This window comes from Calliphora vicina, chromosome 1 (genome assembly GCF_958450345.1).
Source record: "Calliphora vicina chromosome 1, idCalVici1.1, whole genome shotgun sequence".
Taxonomy (NCBI): Eukaryota; Metazoa; Arthropoda; class Insecta; order Diptera; family Calliphoridae; genus Calliphora; species Calliphora vicina.
This window is the reverse complement of record NC_088780.1, coordinates 153,217,709-153,236,477: the sequence shown is the minus strand read 5'-3', so window position 1 is coordinate 153,236,477 and position 18,769 is coordinate 153,217,709. Positions and strand designations below refer to the sequence as shown.

Sequence of the window (18,769 nt, the reverse complement as noted above, 5' to 3'; positions counted from 1 at the left end):
CCTTAATGCTCACAAATAATACTTAAAGTACCTGTATATATTTACTAGAGTATCCAAAACCGGTCAACCGGTTTTTCCATCTTCGTTAACTCCACCTGTTTCGGTTTTTTTAACTTTTCGGTATTTTGACAAACCGGTTTTTGTATGACGGTTAGCCGGTTTTAATAAATATATTTTCTGAAGCTCATTCAAACATATTTATTGAAAATTTTGATACCATTTTTAAAAATATTGATTTATTTTATAGAAAATTATAGCATTTGACAATAAGGGTCCTCATGTAAACGCTTATATGTCTCGCAAACTGTGCATTTTTACACTCTCGCAAATGAACTGTCAAAAAATGTATGGAAATTCGTTTGCACAACTCCGATAAGTTTGCGCGTCAATTTAGACTCGCAAACTTGAATTTATTGTGCATTTGATGAATCAGCTGCTTTTGTTTATTTTTATTTATAAGAAATAAAAATCAAAAAATATAAAAATTATGTGCATGTGAAAATTGTGTAACTTTGGAACAGAATGATTGGATTAAATGGCATTGTGTCTAAAAACATTAACCAACAGATAGAATATAAACAAAATCTTCCAAACTATGTATACCACCATTTGTTCCAAAGATTTAACTTTCATTCAACATTTTTCAAATTAAAATGTATGCAATTTGAACAAATTTTTTTAAAAGCTTTTGTTGAATTTATTTTTATTTGACATTTTTATCAAATATAAATTTTCTGTATAAACTTGCACAAAATTGAAAAGGTGAGTTCATGAAACACGTCGCGCAAATTTTGCACATTTTGCACAAATGGGAAACTTAAGCGTTTAAATGAGTACCCTTAATATTTCGTAAAAGATATAAAATAATTGCATAAATATAGAGCCTTAAGAATTCAAAAATGCTAAATTTCCGAAGATTTAGTACACAAATCATAACACATTTCCTATTAGTCCACAAATAAAAATAATAATTTTAAGGAGACCTTTTTCATATTAAATAAAAATTTAATATAAACCGGTTAACCGGTTTTTTTGAACACAAAACCCGAAACAGTTTAGCCGGTTTTTTTAAAAGACAATTATCAAAACCGGTTTTTGCAAAAACAAACCTTTTCGGTTAAACCGGGTTTTTAAATTTGGCGGTTTTTTGTACGCTCTAATATTTACGTAGTCAAATTCTCAAAATTTTACTGGATATTTATTAGGAAACACAAAGTGTAAATCTAATATGAAATATAAACAAGTAAGAGAGCTATATTCGGCTGTGCCGATTCTTATATACCCTTCACAAAATTATACTCCAAAATAAAAATTTTAAATATTTTTTTCAATTTTTTTTTAAATTAAAAAAAAAAATTAAATTTATTTGTGAAAAAAATATTGTAACAAAAAAATATTTTTGGTGAAAAAAAAATTCGTGGTAGAAAATATTTTTCCCGATTTTCACCAATTGTAGGTCCGACTTACTTTGGACTTATATACGCCAAAGGTCTTTGAAATATCTATTACTGAATATCCATATTGTGTATTGTGTGACTTACTAATCCAGATATACTTAGATCAAAAATAGTTAAAAAATCGAGGATGTCCAGGTTTTTTCCTAATATCTCAGCCATTTGTGGGCCGGTTGTCTCGATTTTAAATAGCAACCGAGACGGAAGAATTCCCGATATATTGATGTATGAATCATGTATGTAAGTTATTTGGAGGCAACGGAAAGTTGATTTCAACATACAGACGGACAGACATGGCTATATTGACTTCGCTATCTATGACCATCCAGAATATATATTTTGTGCGGTCGCGAATGAAAAATGTAGAAATTACAAACGGAATAACAAACTTATATATACCCTTAGCACTCATGGTGAAGGGTATAAAAAGATTAAAACTTTCAGAAATAATCGAAATAGGTTTGGATGATATTATATCCAAAATAACACAGCAGAACAGACATTTTGGTGGCCGAAATTTCAACTACGATTTGTACGAGTTGATGAACCCTCATGGTTTTTTCCAGTCCGCTTGCGTTTTCAAAATATCGAGGTTTTTATATTCACATTACCCCCTTATTTTACCATATTTTTTGGTGATTTTCTTCTAAAATTTGGGTAATACAGTTTAGAATGTGATATTTTTTTTTTAGCATGGAACTGGTGTACGTATAATAATTCCAGTTGATGTTTTGAAAAATTTGCCTGATCTTTCTAGAATGTTGACATTTGACTGTTTTAGCCTCACTAAAATTTTGTATTCCGAAAATTCTAAATAAAAATTTAATACCAAACCAAAATGTAAATTTGTTTCCTCTGTGTAATCAAACTGATATTAAATACTGGAAAATATGCAACCAAAATTGAACTATGTTTATTGTTTTGTCATAAAATTTTTTTTTTTTGTTTAAAACACAACAACAACTATTATAATATATTTGGACAATATGACTAATAGCAGACTGTGTGAATACCCTAAATATATAATTTTAAAATTCCTAGTATAGGTACAATTTCTAAAATTAGCTTTATTATATCCACCATCAAAAAAGTTGGGGGTTATTGATTTAGCCATTCCGCTTGTATATTCCTTGTACTCATTAGATTCTAAGACTATCTACACGCAGAGAAAAAATATAATTGGGCATGGTTACTGTAACCATTTATATAGTGTTACAAGTTTTTTAACTATATTATAGTCACAGTAACCATTTACATGATTATGGTAACCATAATATGGTTAACTTACGATTCACATGATTGTCTCAACTATATATATGGTTACAGTAAACATATATATGTTTGTGGCAACCATATTTATGATGAATAATTTTATCATAATATGTTGTTCTCAGATTATGATAAGCCTTAAGCCGAGAGCACCATAATATGATAAGTCCTTCATCATATAAATGGTTGTCACAAACATATATATGTTTACTGTAACCATATATATGGTTGAGACAATCATGTGAATCGTAAGTTAACCATATTATGGTTACCACAATCATGTAAATGGTTACTGTGACTATAATATAGTTACAAAACTTGTAACAATATTGAAATGGTTACAGTAACCATGCCCAACTATATTTTTTCTCTGCGTGTAGCTATGTCAGTCTGTGTGTTGAAAGTACGATAGGGCCTAAACGAAAGGAGATAGCTCTGTTGATAAGGATTGTTTGGTACTGAAAGTGGGCAATATTGGTCCATGATTTCACCTATCCCCAATATTAATGTCCCCCCGGAATACAGATGGAGCACTCATAAATATGATAAAATGTTGCAGAAAATAGTTCTATGTACTTTGAAATTATACTGCAAAGTTTGAAGAAAAATTATTGGTAAATATAGTTATGATGAATACTTCAGCTCTCATTGGCTAACTAACTACAACTTATTGACTATGACTAGCTAATGAGTACAATACGATTAGGAGATTTATAAAATTCGCTATAAACCAACATTGCAGAATATCATGGAAAAATGTAAATATTATTTCGTATAAATTCCATACACCTACACTTTTCATATGAATGTTGGAAGTATTGACTTTGATTCTATAGATTTCAAATGCCATAAAAATTTTTATTATGATTTACATCTAACAAGAGTAATATCTATAATATTTTTAACCTTAAATTAAAATAATTTATCCAATACAATTTAATAAAAGTTCATAATATTATTTTAAGGTTGTAAGGTAAGGAAAAGAAAGTAGACTCAACAAAAATAAATGTACACATTTGTTAAAATAATAGTTGCAATACTTTCATTTACAAATGGTTTTAATACAATTTGGTACAAAATTGTCTGTGAAATATAACGAAACTGAATTTAAGTTCCAGGTCATATGTGTTGAAAAATAATAGAAGTAAATCAAGTCAGAAAGTATAGTTGGTCAAGCTGGAGCAAAAACATTTTTTATTTTGTACTTTACGCACAAGGTTTACAAGGGCAGCAATGTATTTAGCAATATTTTCAATTAAATTTCTTAAATTTCATTTATGTTTTTAATCACACTGCTATCTCATGCCTCTCTACTGTACTTATTGTCTAACTACATTTCATATTCATAGATGGGGGCATGAATGCAACTCACGTAATTCCATTAAGTTATTAAGGGATTTTATAAAAGATTTACAAAAATTGTTGCTGTCCATCAATGATCTCAAAGGTTTGAGTTACCTCGTATACACATGAACATATTTATTTGTTCATACAGATTTTCTCATAAATGTAAATTTCCCAGGTCCAGGACTAAAGGATTGAGATTATTATTTAATAATTGTTTATTATGTAAGGCATATGAACAAGGATTTTTGTACACATAGAGTTTTTCTGTATTTACACTTACACACATTTTCTGTAATAAATAGATGCATTAAGGAGTCTGCCGTCAAAAATGTTTTCTTCAATTTAAGATAGTAAACTACCAAAATTACACAAATTTGATGAGATATTTGGTCGATATACAATGTCTCCCATCATGTCATATTGTCATGGTTTGAAAATGTTGTTATTGCCTTTCAAGCAAAAATTTTATAAAATAATACTACTCCGTATGCTGAATTTAACATTTTTTTTTATCAAAATCTAAAATCCCAAAGCTGGCATTCTTAATTATGTGGACTTTATGGGCAAAATTCCAAACAAAAAATTGGATTTTTTTCTTTGTTTTTAGGAATTGCTGGATTTAATTTTATTAAATGTTATATTTGTCGGACAACTATCGAAGACAATAATAATTGTATGATGATGCACTGACGCATCACTTTCAATGCTATTTTGAGAGATCTGTCATTAATATTAAAATTGCGTTTTTGTTCTTAGGAATAAATATGAGAAAAAACTTGAAATTACAGAAACATTACCACTGTTGAAGCCACCCTAATGTATAATACATATTTATGTATGAATACATTTTTAATTGCTAGATATTGCAAATAGATCTAGATATTAAAATTACATTTATAGGCAATAAATACATAAATTATTTTCTCACCTTGAGTGAAAACGAAAAAAAAAAATTTAAACACAACATAAGTTAAAAATAAATAACACTTAGATTTTTATGTACAATTTAATGTATTCCAAACACAAGTTTTAAATTCACAAACCGCACTTCAAACCAAATAATTAAACTCTTTTTTTATGGTAAGAATGTCAGTAGACCAAGCCTACAACAAAAATGGGTTATTTCGATGCATGGCAGACGTCGTCCACAAACCAAAATTAAAATATCCTCAAAAATCTCCAATTGTAGTTTTTAAAATCTTTAACATATGGATTCCGTGCCAAAAGAACTGTTCATCTTTTGAGGCCAAGAACGAATCAAGCCAATATCAAAGTGAAGCATATCCCAAAGAGAACGTTGTGCATCAATCGAAACAAGTAGTAGTCTGGACAATAAAGCGTGCGAGTTAAAATTTCCCAACCACTTCATTCTGAATACTTTTTAATAGGTATTGCAAAATGTGATGGAATATTACGGTTTCATGTCTGGCCGCATACAGGTATAGAGGTTCAGTGTGATGGTCTGGACAGATTTCAGCAGCTCATGCTAGATAGGACTCTTTTGGTTTCAACAAATACAGAGCATTACTTTAGTGCCAGCAATATTTGGCTTTGGTGTCGATTCTGCTAGTTGGCCGGGCTTCTCATACGATCTCTTACGCTTCGGGTTATCGTAATAGATTCATTTTTCATCGCAAGTAATTATTCGGGGCAAAAGTGATTTTCTTATACATATATCGTTCATGCATAATCATGCAACAATCGTCTTAAATTCGTATGGTACCTAATTTCCCAGCTTTTGTATGAAACCTGCTGCTCCCAAACATTTTGAAATTGTTGCTTGAGTAGCTCGCAATGAGCAGCAATCTTCATGGAGTAATGCCTTCAATTCATGGACTTCAATTTTTTTTTATTGGACTAGGTGATCTTTGTCTTCCGTGTCAAAATCACAGTGAAACCAATGAAACACATTCATCATAAGCTTCGGTGTACTTCAGAGGCACTTTTTTCAAATTAAGGAAGTAAAGCAAAACTTCCCGCATATGATGCTTTGTTGATACAAAATTCGACATTTTTGAAACAAAAAAACGTTGTTGTTAACATTAGAATGTTCAATAATAAAGTGAGAATAAATGACAAAAACCGCGTTCAAAAGATGAGCCATCTATTGTAAAACCCACATTTTTAAGTCATACACTCAATAATTACTTTAACTGCATAAAATCTTGAAAAAAATTTTAAATTTGCTGTCCCTAAAATCCTTTCAAAATCCTCATTTTTGAGGACAAATCTCCAATAATGACAAGCCTGTTAGGAATAGATACTAATGTATCTTGTGTAGCTTCCAGGAATATTTAGCTTACAGAAAAGCATACTAAATTACGGCCTACTATTGCTCTCTGGAAGCAATTAAGATGCATTAATAATTCTCAATTCGTACAATAAACTTCACCTACATATATATGAGCTCAATCTCTAGTAACTTTCAATGTTTAAAAAACACAACAAATTCGAATTAAAGGGATTTAAAGTGTTAAAAAGTTGTATGTTGAAGAAAATTGCAATATTTTTGATATTATTTCAATAAATTTTTCCTTGGTTTCTCTAATATCTACTGTAACATCTTAAACCATTAAGTAAAACCTATTGTGCAACTTATGGAATAAAAACTTGATTTTTGTGTTAATTGTGGTACAAAAAGTAGACAACAAACAATATAGAAAAAATTGTCTTATCTTTGGTCATCCTTTATTAAAGCTTTCAAAGTATTATATAGACCAATTATTATTTTCATTTAAAAGAAAAATAAATAAACTCTAAGAATCTTTAATCCGTACGGTATATAAATTTATTACAAAAATAATTGAGAGAATTTTTTTAATTTTAAATAAAAATTTATGTTAAAGCTACAATTTCTATATACATATTCTAAAATAAAAAAAAATATTGCTACATAAAACACATGCAATATGTAAATGTAAACATACATATGTATTTTATTAAAAAATAAAATCAAAAGTCTGTTATAAATTTAAAAAAACATAAATATACATACATATATAGATATAGATATGTATATTAGGGTTATTCCCAGAAAAAAAGGTACTAATGTTTCTAATTAAAATCAAATTTGCCTTAATTTTAATATACCATTTCTTATGATTTGAAAATTTCCTGTGAATAAACTTTTTCGTTAATTTAACTTTTTTTTTTGTCTCCACTGAAATTTGGTCACCCTAATGTAGATATATGTATGTGTTTATACATATACATACCTTCTTTTTTCCTTTACTAATAACACACATACTAAATCAAGTATAAACATCAATATCCTTGGCACAGACACACTCTTGCATGCATTTATTTCAAATAATTTCAACCTAAAAATTACTGAAAAGTATTGATGCATGGCTTGTGCTACAAAATATCTGAAATACATGCATTTTTCATATGTGTTTATCATTTACAATACATATGTACATATTAGGGTGGCCCTTATTTCGATGCTATCCATCTAAAAACGTTTAGAGGTTACACATTTTATTTGAAGTTTCAAGTTTCGGTCAAATTAGCAATACTTTTCAAGGTTGGCTACCGTTACCACTAAAAACCCTTTCAGTTCAACTACCATTGCCTGCTTTTACCGTTACCGCTTAAATACCGATATAATCGTAATTACCGTTACCTCTTATACCTTAACCGATATTCTATTTAAATTATAAAAAAATATTAATTTTTGATTTTAATAACAATGGTTTAGAAACGTTTTTTTTTTTGGAAATAATTCGGTATCTCGGAAACTGTTGGAGATAATGTTACAAAATTTCACATGGTTGGACCTGGTGTTGATTTACATTTGTTCATGGGTAATGCGTGACCCGCATTGGTCACCTCGGTTCTAAAATGTTGTTTTAAAAAATTGCCAAAAATCCATTTATGATCCGAATGAGCTGAAATTTAAAATATCTATAGTCCTTGAGAAGATCTACAAAAAATATGCGTACAAAATTTGTCTCACTTAGGCGGACACAACACCCTCCAGACTTATCCAAACTTGACCAATTTTAAAAACAAATTTTCGGTTTGAGTGAAAAGTTCTAGAAAAGAAAAGCCCCGATCCACGAAAAAGCTCCATATTTGTGTAACTCTATATGTTTCTTAAATATCTACAACGATTGTTTACTATCACACGGTAATTAACGTCACAGTAGGCACATTAATAGCTAAATATTAAAAACTCTCCCTAGTGATTCTCCCTTTACAATTATTGTATCATCAGGTATTTGAATATAAAAAATGTCAAAAATTAAATTCCATTGATTTTAAAACATTTGGATCTGCATTATTTCAAAATTTTATTATAATAAACGTTAAAATGTTACGTTAATTCAAATTCTATATTTCTCTTCATTGAAAATCACCATATTATAATTTTTATAGTTTTTAGGGTGAATGACGTCCCGAAAATTTATAAAATTATTTGATTTTACTACAATATCCATCTTCAAGTCCTAAGGTTTTCACCAATATCAAAGACTCATATAAAAAGCCTTTATTTACTCCTCTGAAGTTCCACAAACATTGCCCCCTTTGACAATTTTTTACGTTGTTTCTATCAAGTCATTACGTGTTTAAATTTAAAAGTTACATTTGATATGTAACTATGATCATTTTGCATTTTATGTAGATCATCTCATGGACTTTTTATATTTTAAATTTCAGCTCATTCGGATCATAAATCGATTTTTGGCGATTTTTTTTAAATTATTACCCTTGGAAAGTGGAACAAAAGTTAACTCTAACCATATGAAATTTCGTAAAATCTCATTAATAATTTAATTTACCGTTATCCCTAAAATACCGTTATCGAAATAAACCAAATTAACGTTACAGCTACCTCCCAGCTAAAATTTTTATCATTGGGAGCATTGAAAATCAAACAAATACAGTATAATGGTCACCCTAATACATAGCATAAATAATTGTGTAAAATTATGTTTGTATCTGAGTTACACTCTTTTATATACATACATACATATTTAAAAAATAGAAAAACCAAAAAGCAATATTTATCATTTTTACTATGAAATGCTCAATTAAATTATGTTTATATAAATTTAATACCAAACAACAAATATGTATTTTATCGGAAGATATAGAACAATTTTATGCTAGTATAGACTCTGAGACAGACAGAATTACAAATTGATAATAGTGTACAAAAAAATACAATATACAACAGGTAAATTATACATATTTTTAAATGTTATGGAGAAATACCTCAATAGGACAATTATTTTGCAGCATATAATTGTAGTATGTATTTTCTGCATGAATAGATAGGTTAAAGTACAAATAAAGTGAAAGAGACCTGTCCATCTCTATGTCTGTGGAAATCTAGCTCAAATCCAAAATATTAAACCGAAAGAAATATGTTTCACACAGGATGTTTATCATAGTCTGAGCATTTTTGGTGGGCGACGCGCATCCGAAATATCCAATTTTCTATAACTCTGGCGCATAAATCAGGCTGAATTTGACCGATTTCATGGGTTATGTTGGCTTTGAGAGCCGTTGTGGTTTGTGGATTATTTGCATAGTCCTGTGACTTCAGAAAAAGTCTAACGTGATGAAATCGCACGATCTTGTTGGAAAGTTCACGACACCTCCACGTGAGAACTAAATCAAACTAAGGAGCAGATTTTCGTTCTCCAAAAATTTCTTTAATACTGAACCTAGAATCTGTTTAATTGTCAGGAAATACTCGTATGTTCAATATTTTCTGTTAAAGAATCTTAAGATACTTTTACATCGATTTGTTTTTAGAGAAATTGTATGAAAAAGTTTTTTTTCATTTCTAAATTTTGATTTTTTCTACTGAAAATAGATTAAAACCGAAGAATAATTGTCGGTTTTGGTTTTAGGCCATGAAAAACCGCGGTTTCGGCTAAGTCAAAAAAGTTTTTGATTTTGCAAAAAAAATCATAACATTTATTTTGATATATATCCCACTCGCATCCCACTAAGCGACTAAAACCCTCTTAAAGGAATGGACCTAAACTTTCTTTTGATCGAAAAAAAAAATTTTAAAAGAAGGGCCCATTTTGGAAAAAAAAAGATAGATTTTGCAAAAAAAAATCAAAAATTTTATGTATTGAGTTACAAAATATTTAGTTTGATAGATATCCCACTCGCATCCCACCAAGCGACTAAAAGCCTTCAAGGAAAAGACCTAGCTTTCTTTTGTGCAAAAAAAAAAATTAAAAAAGGGGACCATTTTGAAAAAAAATGTCAACAAAGTTTTTGATTTTGCAAATAAAGTCAAAATAGCTTGATTTGAGTTAAAAATCATTTATTTTGATAGATATCGAATTCGCATCCCACTAAGCGACCAAATAGGTCTTCAAGGAAAATATCTAAGCTTTCTTTTAAGAAAAACAGGCTCATTTTGAAAAAAAAGTCAAAAAAGTTTTTGGTTTCGGAAAAAAAATATTAAATTTTTTTTTCGAAAGATTGAAAAAATATCTATCTAAACTATTTGGGACACATTCTGCTAAGAACAAATAGGTAATAAGTTACATTGATGAGAAAAATCACATGTTTGGCCAAAATGTCAAACATTGACCCCCCCTAACTCCGAGACTTCTTGACCGATCTTGTTGAAAAATTGTGTCTGAATTACTATCTAATAGAAATAACCTTGGTGCATTTCATCCCGATCGGAAGTCATCGATTTTAAAAGTTCGTTCATTTGACGTGAAATCCCCCATATATATAGATATGTATCGCTTAGTTATAAACAAAAAAAAAATAGCAGGTACTTATAAGTATTATGTTATTTTAGTTTCTGATAATAATGACACCAATATCATAATACAGAATACAACGTTTCTCCTTGAACTCATTACGTATGTATATTAAAATTAAACTTTTGCCTGCACAAAATTAACCACATAAATATCTTTAATGTTATAATTAAAATATACCCTCGAAAACAAAACAAAAAAAAGTAGTACATAGAAGTTATTTTCACTCATATTTAAAATACTTATCAGATTTTAACAATTTACTTTCATTTTTCCTTTTCGTTTCATGTGTAATCTCCTAAAACTAGGTTATAAAACCACCAGGATGGCAGTGTTGCAATGGTCATGTTTTGTGTAATAATTGTCGCAGTCGCTCTGAAAAATGTCCTGTATGCCGTGTACCGTTGGGACCACGTGGTAGATGTTTACTGTCGGATAAATTATTTACTTTGTTGGCTGATAGTTTTCCCTGTGATGGCGGTAAGTAATGGGCCAGAGTAAGAGATAGAGTAGTCACAAAAAAAAGAAGGGGTTACTGACTGGGTGTGTTTGTTTGCTTGTGGTTTTTGTAAGTTACTATGAGATTAAAATTTTTAAGATGGTTTTGGTTTTGTGTGTGTGTGTGTCTGTGTGTTGTGGTAAATGATGTAGTACATTTATTTATCTCATTAAATTAGTTTAATATTTTATGTTTTATAATGAGTTTACTTTAGTTAATGACAGGACAGCATTCAGGTTATTTATTTTTTTTTGCTTCTTTTGGGGTGAAAGCAAATGAAATTTATAAATTTCTGCTTATTTAAAGTTTGATATACTACGTAAATTAATCAAAATAATTAGCATACTTTTGGGCTGTAATTTATTTTGCGATATTAAAAAGGGGTTGGATTACATTTATTTAAAAGTTTTCAGCAAAGTAAAGCATAATTGTTTAAGAATTATTTATGACTTATTAAATGCTTTATTAAATTATAGAAATTAGTATAAATTTAATTCATTTGATTTTAAATGTAGTTCTAACTTAATAAAGCTACGAGATAGGGTTATAAAGAGAAATTTTGATTATCTCCTATTTAAGGTTATCATTCGAATAAAAAATATTCGGATAAAATTTATTCATTATTCAATATAGAATAAAAAATTATTTCATCAATAATTGTCGATTAATCGAATACACGAATAAATTTATTTTCAAGTTAAAATAAAAAAAGTTTATGTAAACAAAAATGTAAACAAAACTATTTCAATTAAACAAGACCAATAGTTTACAATTCTATACCAACCTTATTCTGTTTCCACATCAATCATAATATGGTTATGTAAAAATGTGATAGCTGATATGTTTATATTTCGGTTACAGTCCAACCATATTATAATTCCAGCTTAATCATAATATCGTTATTTTTAAAACTAACACCATATTATGGTATTCAACAAAACGTTCCAATTATAAAATTGTTTTATCAAAATGGGTGTTCTGTTCGGACAACGTTCCACTAATTTTCATTAAAAATTTCATTACCAAATTCTTTTGGCCTGAATTGGAAGATATGGATTTCAACAACATGTGGTTTTATAGGATTTTCTGCATGGTTTAGATTCTTAATCACCATTATTTTACGCTGCCTAAAATATTTAATAAAATTTAAAATTATGCAAAAATGCTTGTGCAAGACTTTAAAATCCTAGTTAAAAGTTCTTAAATGAAACTAAAAATTATATGTTTTTAGTACATACTCTCTAATTTAGCCTTAAGTCATCCTTAAAATGAACTTAAATATAAACTGATTTATTTAAAACTTGTTCATGACTGTTGTTGTTCGTCTTCAGATTGTTGGTGTTGGTGTTGTTATTTTTTATGGCTTAATTATGTAACATAAATTACTAAAGTTTTGCCAATGTTGTCGCTGTTATACGTGTAATTTTTCTTGTTCTTTCATAAATATTTTTCTATTACTTTAAGAAATTGTATGTTTTATAAGATTTAGTTTGTTTTTTTTTTTCATAGTCGCTTTATTTTTAACTTTAGAGTATAATTTTGCTGTTGTTTCTGCTGCTTCTACTGCTTGTGTTATTTTTCAATCTGTGTTGTAGTCATAATCTTAAATGTTGCCAAGTTAAGATTAAATGATGTTGCGTTTTTCACTTTCAACTTCCGGTATTTGTTTAAGTGGAATAGTAAGTGAAGGAGAAGGTTACCCTGAAGAAATCTTTCAAATATTAAATTTTTTTAAACTGATCTAAATGTAAAAGTATTTAAGTAATTTAAACCTAAATTGGAAGAAAAGGGTTTTGAATTAGAAGCGCTTCCTATCCCAAAGGCACCAGTTACGTGACTAGATCTACCATTTAGTTGAATTTTCCTTTAGGAAATTACATAGGATTTTTTGTAATTTCTTCAGAACTTATTTCAATTGATTTCAAAGACGTAAGAGTCTGAATTTATATATATCTCGCTTTGAAAAAGAGAGATTAGTTAAATATGTTTTACCCCAGTTAAAATCAAAGGAAATTTTTGTTTAAAACCCAGCCAGAAATGTTAGTTCGCATAAGTCCTTAGTACCCGCCAAAAATTAACTTATCTAAACAAAACAAGTAAGAGAGCTATATTCGGCTGTGCCGAATTTTATGTACCCTTCACCAAAATATACTTTAAAATAAAAATTTTAAATATTTTTAGGTAAACAAAATTTAATTTTTTTTCCAGTTGTTTTTTCGAAATTGTTTTTTTTAAATTTTAAATTTTTTTTTTAATTTAAAAATTTTTTTTTTTTAATTTTTAAATTTTTTTTTTAATATTTAATGAAAAAAAATTTTGGTGAAAAAAAAAATTCGGGTTAAAAAATATATTCGATTTTGACCCATTGTAGGTCCAACTTACTATGGTCTTATATACGTCGTTGCACAGGTCTTTGAAATATCTATCATTAGATATCCATATTGTCTATATTAATGATTTAGTAATCCAGATATGGGTCAAAAATAGGTCAAAACAGCCATTTGTGGAACGATTTTCTCGAATTTAAATAGCAACCGAGCCGGAAGAATTTCGGGGATATTGATCTTGCAATCGTATTAAAATTTTTATACAAATTTTAGCTTCAGAAACTCAATAAATATGTAATAAATTCATTACTTATTAACAAAATTCAATATTAAACAAGTAAGAAAGAATGGTCGGTCAAGCCCGAGCACATAATACCCTACACTAACATTTTTCTTTTAAAATTTCAATAATTTATATTTTTGAGTGATTTTCGGAAGTGGACCTTATATGGGAGCTAGACCAATTATGGACCGATCACCATGAAATTGGGTCGTGTGATTTATGTCTATATGAAAGTTATGTATGCTGAATCTTGTGTGTTTGCGAAAATTTTTAAGAGATTTATGCACGTTAAAGTAATAGTTAGAAGCGGGTTTATATGGGAGCTATGATTAATTATGGACCGATCGTAATAAAATTTGGTGACATGAATTCCGTATATATAAATCTTATTTAGAGCGGAATTTGTGGAGATTCATATATAAATTAATCATTTATGACCGATAAAGTCAAACTTCGGAAGTACATTTGTATGGGGTCTAGGTGAATTAATGCACCGATTTCAGCCAGTTTCAATAGGCTTGGTTCTTGGTCCTAATATGTACCAATTTTGATCGAAATATCTTCAAAATTGCGACCTGTACTCTGCTCACAAGGTTTACATGCCAGCCGACAAGCCAGCCAGACGGACGGACGGACGAACATCGTTTAATCGACTCAGAAAGTGATTCTAAGTCGATCTGTATACTTTAAGGTATAAAATCTTGTCAAAAGGTCGAAGGGAATCCCGCAATTGCTAAAAATTGGAGCGACAATTGTATTTTTTACCATTTTGCCATAGGGTTCACATTTTTTCGGGTCTGGGAAAATACTTCGAAGATAAACAAGGAACACATCAAGGTTTCCAAAGCTGATTTCGGTTATCTGATCCCAGCTTTGAGATTTTAGAACATGTGGCCCAAAGTTTAAAATTTGATAAAAAAAATAGGTCAATAGCGCGACATATTCGAAAAATAGAATATGTTTTTTATACCAAAGATACCTTATAGAAAAACATAAAATTGCTATATGTTCTTAAAGAAAGTTTTCTTCTAATAAAAATAAAGTTAAGTCCAAAAAACAGCAAAAATGTACTATTTTTAATTTTTTTTAAATTTTTTTAATTTTTTTGAAATCGAAAATGGCACGTGTTTAAAAATTTTACATGTCGAAGGTACCCTAATTTGAGCACCCATTGCAGAGCCCATTTTAATAACTTAAACGAATACTCCTTGACCAACGGAATCCAAAAATTATCCAATTCTTAATTTTCTTAAGGCCTATGTGTGTCCTCCTCTACGAATCGCTCGTATATCATTTTGCAATCGGATTAGTAGTTTAGAAGGTTCTGATGTTTACCACTTTTTTCGAGTGACCCCACTGTGCGCTGTTCGATTATGATCACCATCACCATGTTAACTATGTGTGTATCAGTAGGTTTTTATGTGGACAAGTGTCAGCTATAAAACCAAGATATTACTTTTTAAGAAATTTCACTGGGATACCTTCTCTGTTTTATTTACCATACCCAGCTATACATATTGTTTGATAATACAATTTTGCCCCCCTCGAACGATATCAACTTCGACATCCAAGGCACTTATAACGTACTACAACATTTGTTTTTTTTTCTTTCTTCTGCTGCTTTTGCTTCTACTACTTGTTACTAATAATGTACTCAAAACAAAAGCCACTAACAACAACAACTCCAACTACAATACAAAGAGAGCAAAAGGACAATTTCTAAAATAAGTAATAATAATAATAATAATAAAAAACAAAAACAAAAAAAGAAATAGAAAGACAACAGCAAACAAAACAACTAAAACAACAGTAATAAAGTTTAAATTGTGTAAACATTTGCTCCCTGTTAGTTTTTGTTGTTGTGTGTGTTTTTCTTTTCTTCATTTTGTTTTTTGTTCCTGAAGCTTTTTCTAAGTTATTGTTGTTGTAATCTAAGCAATATCCGTTACATTTGAAAAGTAGAAAAAAAAAATAAACAAGAAAAATAGATTTGAAAAAAATAAAGAAATTGGAAAAAATATTAGCTCTTTAAACTTGTTGTATAAAAAGAAAAAAAAAGAAAACTTCATGTTTTATACGAGACCTCGTCGTGTCATGTACACATCTGCTCAAAATAATAGATACACCAAAATTTATTTTTTAAAAACGAAAAAAATAATGGTATATTGTAAAATTATAAAAAAAATTCAGTCGATTTTTATTTATAGTTAAAAGGAGAGTAAAAAACAAAAACAAAATATTTCATAATTAATAATAAATATTATAAAGTAAATTAAATTTCTTAAATTTCGAAAAATTTGGTGCTCATAATAATAGATACATTTTTAAAAATTCTTATTAAACAAAAGCTAATAAATTTTATCTTAAAAAAATTAGTTTATTATTAAAGTAAAGCTAGTATCCAGTATATCCACCTTTGTTTTGTAAAACTTTCTCCACTCTTCTGGGCATACTGGATATCAAGTTCTGACACTTCTCCAATGGAATCTCGTACCATATTTTTTGCGTTTTCTCCCATAAATCGTCTTTATTTTTGAAAACTTCCTTCGAAAGCCTTATCTTTAATTCACTCCACAAGTTTTCTATTGGGTTTAAATCAGGGGATTGGCTGGGCCAGCTTAAAACAGGTACGTTATTCTCCAAGAACCAGTTTTTAACTAATCTTGAACTATGTTTTGGGTCGTTGTCCTGCTGGAATGTCCATATTAATGGCATATTTTCCGATGCATATGGAAGCATTACGTTTTCCAATATGTCTCTATACCCACTAGCATTCATGGTATCTTCTATTCGGAATATCGGACCAACACCATTCCATGAAAAGCAACCCCAAACCATTATGTTTCCCCCGTAATGTTTTACCGTCTTTTTTGTAAATTTAACGTGGAATTCTTTTCCTTTTGGTCGGCGTACATTTCTTTGGCAGTCGTTTCCAAACAAATTTATTTTTGTTTCGTCGCTCCATAAAATATTTCTCCATTTTTTTTCGCCTTCACACCCGGACCATTGTAAGTGCTCTTTAGCAAATTCTAATCTTGTCTTGATATTTTTTTGGCGCATTAGTGGCACTTTTCTGGCAATTCTTCCCGGCAATTTAGCTTGTAAAAGACGACGACGAACTGTTTGTGGACTGATTTCGTTACATAGCTCCGCAGAAATAGCTTTCGATGATATGAAAGGGTCTTTTTTAACCATAAGGACGATCCGCCTATCTGTTTCTGGACTGGTTTTCTTTGGTCTACCGCGAGTTTCTCTTTTTTGTTTTTTAGATAAAGCATTTTGGACAAAATGTAAAGATCTTCCTATGCTCTTTGCTATTTCCCGTAATGATTTTCCTTGATTTCTCATCGTTTGAACAATTTTTTTCTCATCTTCGGTACAATGATGATTTCGTCCCATTTTCTTCAAAAGAGTCCTATTTTTTATAAAATTGTTGCTAAAATTTAAATTATACTTACTGTTTCACGTAAATAGGAACAAAAAATTGCACAAAAAAAAAAATTGTATATAAACAAATTACAAATTACTGATGTGTATCTATTTTTATGAGCAAATAATTTTTTGTAATTCAAATAAATTCGTTTTTAAAAATCAACATGAAAGCAAATAGTTGCCAGATTTTTGACTGACATGACATTGCCAGATAGAAATTTTAATAATATGATGTATTCTTAACGCTTGCGAGGAAATTTTCAATGTTACCGCCATTTAAATTTTTTCCAATTAGGTGTATCTATTATTTTGAGCAGATGTGTATATTGGTTTGTTTATGCTGCAGCATCAGTCACTTGCAGCTAGTTCTTTATTTTTTAAGTTTGTTGGCCTGCGGAAAATGTCACACTGCCATCATTTGGTTGCATTGTACTATATTATTTTGGTTTATTTTCTTTATTTTCTTCCTTTACCATCACGGTTTCATCAGCAGTCCTTGCGAGAGTTGGGTTCTGTATGTGTTTTTATGCGAATAGTTTTTGTTTGTTTATAAAACGAATACTGAGATTGTTGTGTTATTTATACGAGGGCAGGTGGAAAGAAATACTAAATAGTAATTTTTGTGTTAGAAATGCATTTTGTCAATTTCATGATGAAGAATGTAATTGTTTACGCCAAAAACAACACTTAGCGATTTTCCTAATTTCCCTGCAATTCCTATTTTCCTCAATATATACTAATGCAGAATGCTGTGTTGCAGTATAATTTCACTTGTCGTCAAGAGTCGTAAATACTTATTTTTGGGAGAGATTCAAATCAAACTTTGAACTGTTCACTTCGCTATCCTAATCCTATTGTTCCTTATGGTGAGAATCCACCTTCCAAATAATTTAATAAATAATTAAAGAAAATTCCTAATCCTTTGGTTTAATTCGTTCCTTTTCTTTCCATATTGTTTTTAAAATTATTCTGAGTACAAAATCTAAGCGATTTTGTTTCGGCTCAGAGAGTTTCCAATTTATCCAGCCCTTTCCCCCTTCACCCAGCTTTTCAGCTAAACAGTAATAAAATTTCAAACGACTTCTGCTGCCTGTAAATATTTCATAATTATATGTTATTAACAGCTTCATTTTCGAAATTTTTTTTTTGCAGAAAATATTTCTAAGACGACTGCGAAAGTAACGACTAAATGTAATTTTATTGCGGAATTTTGCTTTTCTTAGTTTATTCAATAAGCTAAAGCGTTTTTGAGATACGCGATTATCTATATGTTGTGCAACCTCCTCCATAACGGTTTATCTCGAAAAAAAGAGCTAACCTGAAAAACCGGACCACTGGATTCAGCGTATTCAAATTAGGTTAACCCGCCGGGTTAAAAAATGTCAAATTCGTGCACAGTGCTGCTATTAGTT

General features: G+C 29.4%; 1 protein-coding gene across 1 annotated transcript in view; it reads left to right on the top strand.

Annotated features, from left to right (window-relative positions):
- The window catches only part of LOC135953557 (uncharacterized), a 49,545-nt gene that overhangs the window by 25,519 nt on the left and 5,257 nt on the right, over positions 1–18,769 (top strand). The window contains exon 3 of the mRNA XM_065503507.1: positions 11,125–11,296. Within this exon, the coding sequence (XP_065359579.1) occupies positions 11,125–11,296 (172 nt within the window). The remainder of the gene's footprint in view (positions 1–11,124; positions 11,297–18,769) is intronic.